The sequence below is a fragment of the Cebidichthys violaceus genome, unplaced genomic scaffold (genome assembly GCF_023349555.1).
Source record: "Cebidichthys violaceus isolate CVI_PGR_0920_01 unplaced genomic scaffold, fCebVio1.0.p SCAF_22, whole genome shotgun sequence".
Taxonomy (NCBI): Eukaryota; Metazoa; Chordata; class Actinopteri; order Perciformes; family Stichaeidae; genus Cebidichthys; species Cebidichthys violaceus.
In genome coordinates, this window is record NW_027176395.1 from 5,731,023 (window position 1) to 5,740,494 (window position 9,472).

Below are 9,472 nucleotides of genomic sequence, written 5' to 3' on the forward strand. Positions count from 1 at the left end.
TTAACATTGTGCTTTTATTCTGAAATAGGAAGTTCAAACCGGAAGCCACATACATGTTCAGTTAGCAACTTAACGTTGTCCCATATTTGGGTGGCTTCGCTACTTTTGTATACAAGTCTTCTTTGCAGTGTTTTATACTTTTGGGATGGAAAGGTTGTACTGCTGACATATTTGATTCATTTCGGAGACGGTAACATTATGGCTAAAGACCAAGAGCCTCAATGGGTGGATATTTTAAAAAGAAGGTTAGCAAACACCAAAAAAGGTGAGACAAAATGTAAAGTAACGTTTCATACTGGCTAACGTTAGCTCCTTTGGATTGATAGCTAAAGTCGTTGGTTAGCTAAGCTAAGCACTAACTTCTCTCTGTCCGTGTCCATGTTGCTGCACAGACGACAGAAGCGACGAGGAGAAGAAAGCAGAAGAAACGGAGTTGTTCACCAAATACTACACAGAGTGGAAGGGAGGAGGCGACAAAGACAAGTCCTACAAGAACATCCCACGATTCTACTACAGGGTATTTTTGTGTTTAATTTGCTTGTTTCCCGTCTGTCAGACACGTTTCTTGTCTCGTGTTTTTAATAGAAATGATCTCATGATTATATATACAGTGCTGTGAAAAAGTATTTGCCCCCTTCCTGGTTTCTTATTTTTTTTGCATATTTGTCACACTTAAATGTTTCAGATCATCAATTTTGTTTTAATATTAGACAAAGATAACCCGAGTAAATACAAAATGCAGTTTTTAAATGATGATTTCATTTATTAAGGGAGAAAAGCTATCCAAACCTACCTGGCCCTGTGTGAAAAAGTAATTGCCCCCCCTTGATAAATCATGAATGAACTGTGATTTTTTTTGGAAAGCTGAGTTCAATTTCACTAGCCACACCCAGGCCTGATTACTGCCAGACCTGTTGAATCAAGAAATCACTTAAATAGAACCTGTCTGACAAAGTGAAGTCGGCTAAAAGATCTCAAAAAGCAACACATCATGCCGCGATGTAAAGAAATTCAAGAACAGATGAGAAACGAAGTAACTGACATGCATCAGTCTGGAAAGACCCCAGAACAACATCTGAAGAACTGCAGGCCTCACTCGCCTCAGTTAAGATCAGTGTCCATGATTCAACAATAAGAAAGAGACTGGGCACAAATAGCATCCATGGGAGAGTTCAAAGGCGAAAGCCACTGCTGACCAAAAAGAACACAAAGGCTCGTCTCACATTTGCCAAAAAACATCTTGATGATCCCCGAGACTTTTGGGCAAATATTCTGTGGACTGACGAGACAAAAGTTGAACTTTTTGGAAGGTGTGCGTCCCGTTACATCTGGCATAAAACTGATACAGCGTTTCATAAAACCAACATCATACCAACAGTCAAACATGGTGGTGGTAGTGTGATGGTCTGGGGCTGCTTTGCAGCTTCAGGACCTGGACAACTTTCCATAATTGATGGAACCATGAATTCTGCTCTCTACCAAAAGATCCTGAAGGAGAATGTTGAGCCATCAGTTCGTGACCTCAAGCTCAAGCGCACTTTGGTTATGCAGCAGGACAATGATCCGAAACACAGCAGCAAGTCCACCTCTGAATGGCTCAAATAAGCAAAATCAAGGTTCTGGAGTGGCCTAGTCAAAGTCTGGACTTAAATCTGATTGAGATGCTGTGGCATGACCTTAAACAAGCTGTTTTATGCTCAAAAACCATCCAATGTGGCTGAATTAAAACAATTCTGCAAAGAAGACTGGGCCAAAATTCCTCTACAGTGATGTGAAAGACTCATTGCCAGTTATCACAAACGCTGGATTGCAATTGTTGCCGCAAAGGGTGGCAAAACCAGTCATTAGGTTTAGGGGGCAATTACTTTTTCACATAGGGTCAAGTCGGTTTGGATAGCTTTTGTCCCTTAATAAATTAAATCATCATTTAAAAACTGCATATTGTATTTACTCGGGTTATCTTTGTCTAATATCAAAATTAGTTTGATGATCTGAAACATTTAAGTGTAACAAATATGCAAAAAAATAAGAAACCAGGAAGGGGGCAAATACTTTTTCACAGCACTGTATATATATATATATATATATATATATATATATATATATATAAAAATTACATTTCTGCCCCAAAATAGTAAAACTATAAGATGCATTTGGACATGCTATTTTATTGCAGGGGCTCTCTAGATTGTATTAATGATATGTCACCAGGACATTGATGATGATGATGTTGTTGTTGTTGTTGTTGTTGTTGTTTTGCAGCTACCAGCAGAGGATGAAGTATTACTACAGAAACTGAGAGAGGAATCCAGAGCCGTCTTCCTCCAGAGGAAGAGCAGAGAACTGCTGGATAATGAGGAACTACAGGTAAAACACACACACACACACACACACACACGCACACTTAAAATGACTTCTGCATGAATAACAACAACCCTTCTGCTTTGTTGTCCTTTTATCTTCCTGTTTGTCTTGTCTATAGAATCTGTGGTTTCTGCTCGACAAGCACCAGGTGCCTCCAGTGAGTGGAGAGGAGGCCATGATCAGCTATGAAGCCTACCTGCAGGTGGGGGAGAAGGCTGGGCCCAAGTGCCAGTAAGTAACAAGAAGTAGAGGTTTAATGGCTTACAGATTGGGTGAAGGTTGATTATGGAAAATCCCCCTGTCACCAGGAAGTGGACACGTTTGTTTAATATGTCTCCACTGTGGGGAGAAATCTGCCTTTTGAAGTGTATAGCAGAGAACAATTGAATCTCGGAAAGGTCTGGAAAAGTAAAATCCAGCTAATATAGTTCTGTATCTATGGGAAGACACATGTTAACAGCAGATCTAAAGGGGGAAAGCCTTGCTTTCTGATCTAACAGCGTCATGGTATTAACAGTAACAATTCCTCAGCCCTTCTCTCCTCTTTCCTTCAGAAAATTCTTCACAGCCAGAGTGTACTCCAAGCTGCTCCATAGCGACCCTTACGGCAGGATCTCCATCATGCAGTTCTTTAACTACGTCATGAGGAAAGGTTTGGACTGTCATCTTCTGGTCTACCTTGTCCCTTTTTACATGTTCATCAGTGAGCAAAGATAAATAAGTAGCGTATATCTTGAAACAAAAATACTTCATATTCTCAACTGACAACATTTTCAAGATATTTCCTTTGATAGTTTAGTTTTGTTAGTAACTCCCAGCCCCGTTTACTTACCTGGATTTATCTAAACTGATTAATTTCTATTCTCTCTGTACATCCAGTCTGGCTGCATCAGACCCGGATAGGTCTGAGTCTGTACGACGTTGCAGGACAGGGCCACCTCAGAGAGTCGGTGAGCATTTCCATCACTAACCACACATTCAAAAAAAGGTTTTTCCTCTTTAAAGTAATGAGCAGCCAGTAGGAGAATAATGGCTTCCTTTAGTCGTGAAATGAAAAGGCCGTTGTTCTGTGTAGGATCTGGAGAACTACATCCTGGAGCTGATCCCCACTCTGCCTCAGCTGGACGGACTGGAGAAGTCCTTCTACTCTTTCTACGTCTGCACCGCTGTTCGCAAGTTCTTTTTCTTCCTCGACCCCCTCCGAACAGGTGAGCCTGAACCCCACACATGGTGAAAATGTATCTCTAAAGGAAAATGTAACACTGAAATTTGGGCTTTAGAGAGGCTGAGTTTAAGTCTCTGTTTTGTCTTCTTCAGGAAAGATTAAAATCCAGGATATATTGGCCTGCAGTTTCCTGGACGACTTATTGGAGGTAGAATTTATTTTTTTTGCTCAAACACTGATAAGATGTTATTAATTTATTCGGTTTCTACACTACAAGCTGGTTAAAGGACCAAAAACATGTTTTTTTAAAGGGACATTTTGTAGCTGTGTTTTATGGATAAATGCTGTTTTTTATTTCTTCTTATATGAAAGCGTCTGACATTACTAGGCAGATTCATTGTAAAGCTATTCTCCCACAACTGTAGAGACCGGCTTATGTAATGTTTGGCTTCTTTTCTCTCACGCTGTCTTCTCCTCTCCCTCTGGGCTCTTAGCTGAGAGACGAGGAGCTTTCTAAAGAGAGTCAGGAGTCCAACTGGTTCTCGGCCCCCTCCGCTCTCCGAGTGTACGGTGAGAAAACGTCTCTGCGTGAACGTCAGGTTTCCAGCCTCCAGTCGAACGTTTGCTGAATGTTTTGTATCTTTGTGTCTCACCAGGCCAGTACCTCAACCTGGACAAGGACCACAACGGCATGTTGAGCAAAGAGGAGCTTTCTCGCTACGGCACGGCGACGCTCACCTCGGTCTTCCTGGACAGAGTGTTTCAGGAGTGTCTCACCTACGACGGAGAAATGGTACAATCAAACACAGTACCTACGCCATACGGCTCCAATGACCCCCCCCCCCCCCCCCCCCCCCCGTCGTCAGTCATTCTCCAGCCTTCTGCAACTGTTGCGTTGCCCGGTGGTGTTTTAATGATGGTGGATTAGCGCGGTGTCGGATTTGTCAGTCCAAAATCTCCCATCAGTAATAATTGTTTCTCTCCTCCTGTCTCAGGACTACAAGACCTATCTCGACTTTGTATTGGCGTTGGAAAACAGGAAGGAGCCTGCGGCGTTGCAGTATATTTTTAAACTTCTGGACATGGACAATCAGGGATACCTTAACGTCTTCTCCCTCAACTATTTCTTCAGGGTAAATTATCATCCGAGCTCCGGACTCTTTTTAAGGCTTGGACCCAGCTCGTAGCTTGTGTCAGTGTGTAATGATACTGTTGTGTGCTTTCAGGCCATTCAGGAGCAGATGAAACTCCACAGTCAGGAGCCTGTCACCTTCCAGGATGTCAAGGTATATTGTGTGCACGCACGCACGCACACACACACACACACACGTGCAAATAGAGACATTCTTTATTTTTGGGGTAAGAAAGAAAGATGAAGGTTTTGATCCCTCCCTCGTCCTCAGGATGAAATCTTTGACATGGTGAAGCCCAAAGACCCGTACAAGATCACTCTCCAGGACTTGGTGAACAGTTGCCAGGGCGATACCGTCACCAGCATCCTGATCGACCTCAACGGCTTCTGGACCTATGAGAACAGAGAGGTGCTGGTTGCCAACGACAGCGACGGCAGCAACACAGCTGACCTCGACGACAGCTGAAGATGATTTGGGGGGCTGGAGTGTGGTAGAGGCACCCCCGTTACCTAAAGGTCACAGTTTCACTCCTGAACTCTTACTGCTGACTCAGGTCCCCCTGGGGAAGTTTTAGCCTTGAGGAAAGCAGCAGACATTTTGCTTTGCAAATATTCCGTATTTTCCTGTAAAGAAGACCATTGTTTTGTCATTTACTTCTTTAAAATAAATGTTTCCTTTTCTGACGATGCCTGAATGTTTTCTTTTTCATTTACACCCACTGAGATTAAACTGGTGAGAAAATCAAAAAGCTGCTGTTTTGAGATTTCATGGCGTAGAGCTGAGCCATGAGAGGGAGATTCATAAAGTAATTTAAAACTGTAAATGAACAATATTTATAAGATGGTTGGGATGTTATAAAACCCTTAGTGATTTGAATGCCTAGTACATGATAAAGCTACCGATTAGGAATCTTTCTAGGAATGAACAGCTGGTTAAATAACACAAGTCATTCGTTATGTAGAATGATAAAAAAACAACTCCACCATAAGAATGTTTTATTAACACAACAAAAATATAAATATGTATATACATATTCATTTAAGGTTTGTTAAAATAACTTTTGCATACATGTCAGCCCTTTATACACCTATCCTTCATTGACTAGTGAAAGACATTCACCCACAAAATGTTTTTAACAAGTCCAGTTAAAAGCTCTTGTTGAGCTGGATCATTTTCAAACGTGGTATGCTAAACACTGCGGCTGAGATGTGAGGCCTGTCACCACACAGCCATGTCAGTGGATATAAATAATCAATAAGAAGCTTATGATCACTCCGTCTCAGCACTACGCCTGCAGAGCAGCTAAACGCTCATGCGAAAGGCTTCCAGAAGGACACTTTAAGAATGAACACAACACGTGAACACATGAAGGTAGATCAATGTATTCGGTTCACTTTCCATGCCAGTTTTAAGTATTACCACAGAAACACATTTCTTATATATAAAGCTTACCAGGAGGCCCCAAAAACAAAATGTAAATATTAAAAAAAAAATGCCACATTTTAGCAGTCAAAACTTCTGCTCTGAAGGGGACCAAGATATTACTAATTAATATACCAAACCAAGCATCACAACTATGAACTGAGCTCTTGGATTAACAGGCCTCCTAACTAACAACTCTGCATTTTACATGAGTCCTGTTCAAAGAGCAGGAAGGCACAGTAGCCTCGAGGAAGTACTCGTGACTATCAGAAGGCTGAAGCGGCAATGTCATCATTCCCTGCTCTTATCTTTATAGCTTGGAAATCAAAAACGAGCCATCCCTCCTCCACTTTAACGATGCACATCACAACTGTAGTCAACCGTGTCAGACGAGACGCACAGAAAGAGACTGAGGGGACAAAACTGGCTGAACTTGCAAAATGTCTGACGTTGCTTCTATACAGCAGCAGGATCAACGATCACACAGTGGGTGTAACGTGTGTCCGTTCATGCTGCTGCTGACACCAGAGGTGGGGCTCATTCGTTTTCTGTTGAGTTCAGTTCCGTTTATAAATCGATGAACAAACAGATTGGTGACTATTTCCTCCATAAGTTTCAAATCCAGCATGTTTTCCACTCTCAACTGCTGTCACTTCAGGGTGAGCTGAGCCCCGTGTGGTCAGCAAATAGAAACATCTCAGTCTTGCATACAGTTTCACACCATACACATTCACACATAAGGCTAGTGCTGTCACTTCCACAGCCCTTTTACTTTTTTCCCTGCACCGTGTACTAAGAATTTCTGTTTATAAAATAAAAACATAGAAAATATTACAGCGCTATTAATCTATACTGCTACGTAAATTAAGGTGTCGGTTTAATGTTGGTGGTTTGTCTCTTGAGAGTCAGTTTTCAGGAGGGGAGGGGAGAGGGGACTCTGTTGGTGTCTGCGGGGTTGAGAGGAGGTTCAGGTTCCAGATCAAAGCTGATGTTCACAAAGGAGGCTCCGGAAGCTTCCGGCTGCTCCACGGTAGCAGCATGAGGATCCTCCTGCTCGCCTCTTCGCTGCTCCGCGAACCGACGCTCCGCCGTCTCGGACAGACGGTTGTCCTCCTCTTCCTCCTCCTCCTGCAGGGGGGGACAGCAGTGTAAGTTGCATTTCATACTAATATAAATTATTGTTTGACAGCTGATGTTTGTTTTCTTGCTCCTGCCTCTGTGTAAGCAGCTTTTAAAATGATCTGACTTTATTCATATTTGCATTATAAGAAATTGACATGTGGAACCCAAGGATGTGTATGTGCACATGTGTCCTACCTCTTTCTTTATACGGTAGTACTCATCAATAGCATATTGGTATTTAGGAGAGGTGATGCCGAACAGTGAGGCCAGTCTCTCGCCCATGTAGTCACACACTACAGGAACAAACAAACACAATGACGATATCCGAGTACAATTTAAGTGTGAAACACATTCTGATATTTGCTAATATTCCAGCATTTCCGCAGAGCATTTATAACACGTATTGACTTCTCTGATTGGAGAAACATCTGTGAGATCTCATGATATTTCAGAACGTAGTAGGGTGCGATTGGTCCTTGCTAGTGTGAATGCCAGCTGAGACAGTAGACTACTTTACCTGAGATAGTGGAGGTGCCCATTCTCCACACGTGGAACCAGAAGTACGGACCCCAGGTAAGTTTGGACTAGAGTAAACATGACGAGAACATGACAATTAGACCACACACGTATGCTGGTCAATCACAGAAAGCCCAAATCTGAGCCTACCGTGTCAACAGTGACGACGTCTCTCTTCAATGGCTCCTCCTCTTCCTCCTCTTCATCGGTGCTGTACTCCTCCATGGTCTCTCCGTTGGCGAAGAAGATGGTCCTGCGGGGGACCTTCACCTGCCTCCCAGCAGAGTCTCCCATCTCCACCCGCTCTAAGTCTGTCCCTGCTGGATTCTGTCAAAACAGACAATACCACCATTAATATTAGTAATATGCAGTATATTATTATTAGCTTTTGTAAATGGTGCCGATAAACCAGGCGTAAAGATGCTAAAATATATTCTTGTTTGATGTGCCCTCCCACAGTCTGGCAGAATAAACTAATAAAACACAAAACATAAGAAATGTAACTACGAAGCAAAGTTATTTAACTAACGTCATATGTAACTTAACGTTAGTCAAGTTCTTTACCGCACTATCTGTAGTGCAGCTGCAATGTGTGGTAAGTAACGTCCCAAATGTTCACGTAAACGTTCGTAAATTAGCTGTTAGCTAAGTTAGCTACTTTGTGTTTGTTGACGGTTAGCTTCTTAGCTAAGGAAGTAATTCGCTATTAATCTAAAACGTATTTGTTATTTTCATTTACAAACACGGAAAGAGGTGAAAGTAGTATCGCACAGACTAACCTTATCAGTGTCCATAGTTTGCCCCAGTGAAACATTGACATTAGTTAAATACAAAGACAAATCTGCCATCTCAGTCACTTCTTCCACCTCACCACGATTCGGTTGCTAGGGTCCGCTAGCACCACTTCCTTTCTAATTTCTTCAGAATAAAAGATTTTTGTTTGTTTGACAGCATAAATTCAGCCCTGCTGTACACGCTTATATTATTTTGTACACTCTTACAGTATGTTTGGTAGTAACTGTTCTGCACACTTTAAAAAAAGAGAGACGTACAGTTTACATGCTCTTGTTAAAGAAATGTATTTTATTGATTTTATCCTCAATAAACCAAGAAAGGAGAAATAAACATTGTTGGACCATTGTTGATAAATATTTACACATATAAGTCAAAACAATTAGTGAGCATCTTCAGAAAAAAATAAAACAAAGTAATAAATAAATAATATAATAAGTTAGACATTAGGTGGAAGCAAGACAAATGTAGTAAACTAAATTAACAATGATAAAGATTACTACCAAAAGTATAAACTGTGGCAGGAGGCAACACAACTCAAGTGCTGTACTCAAGTACTTGTACTTTTTTGAGTATTTTCATTTTATGTTACTTCTACTCCATTCCACTAAATTTATTGATATCTATAGTCTCTAGTTACTCTGCAGATTAAGATTTTAAAAACCTATGATGAGCATATCGAATTGAATGCACTTTCATGAAGTAAATCAAACCAACCAACAGTACTTTCCTTGTATTTTCCTTCAAGTACAATGTTGGATGCAGGACTTTTACCTGTAATTGAGTATTTTCAGAAGGCTAATTGAGCTTAAGTAAATAATGTGAATACTTCTTTGAATGTTTATTATACATATTCTATAATATAGAGTACATCAGACAGATACAATGTTATAAAATATGATTCATGAATAAATGTTAAAACAAATTGACATTTTGACTAATCACAGTAGGAAAAGTA

General features: G+C 41.1%; 2 protein-coding genes across 2 annotated transcripts; one reads left to right on the plus strand and one right to left on the minus strand.

Annotated features, from left to right (window-relative positions):
- The first annotated feature begins 50 nt into the window (after positions 1–50).
- ppp2r3c (protein phosphatase 2, regulatory subunit B'', gamma) lies at positions 51–5,345 on the plus strand. Its single transcript, XM_068717734.1, has 13 exons — positions 51–265; positions 393–517; positions 2,263–2,367; positions 2,483–2,595; positions 2,919–3,016; positions 3,244–3,314; positions 3,440–3,572; positions 3,682–3,737; positions 4,024–4,099; positions 4,186–4,322; positions 4,525–4,662; positions 4,756–4,815; positions 4,933–5,345. Exons 1-13 carry the CDS (start codon positions 199–201, stop codon positions 5,125–5,127), a joined length of 1,374 nt encoding a protein of 457 aa, XP_068573835.1. The 5' UTR covers positions 51–198; the 3' UTR covers positions 5,128–5,345.
- A 295-nt stretch (positions 5,346–5,640) lies between these two features.
- On the minus strand, positions 5,641–8,612 carry fam177a1 (family with sequence similarity 177 member A1). The gene is made up of 5 exons (XM_068718084.1): positions 8,502–8,612; positions 7,873–8,049; positions 7,724–7,790; positions 7,402–7,499; positions 5,641–7,212 (listed from the first exon to the last, which is right to left on the minus strand). Exons 1-5 carry the CDS (start codon positions 8,568–8,570, stop codon positions 6,997–6,999), a joined length of 627 nt encoding a protein of 208 aa, XP_068574185.1. The 5' UTR covers positions 8,571–8,612; the 3' UTR covers positions 5,641–6,996.
- Positions 8,613–9,472: the final 860 nt, after the last annotated feature.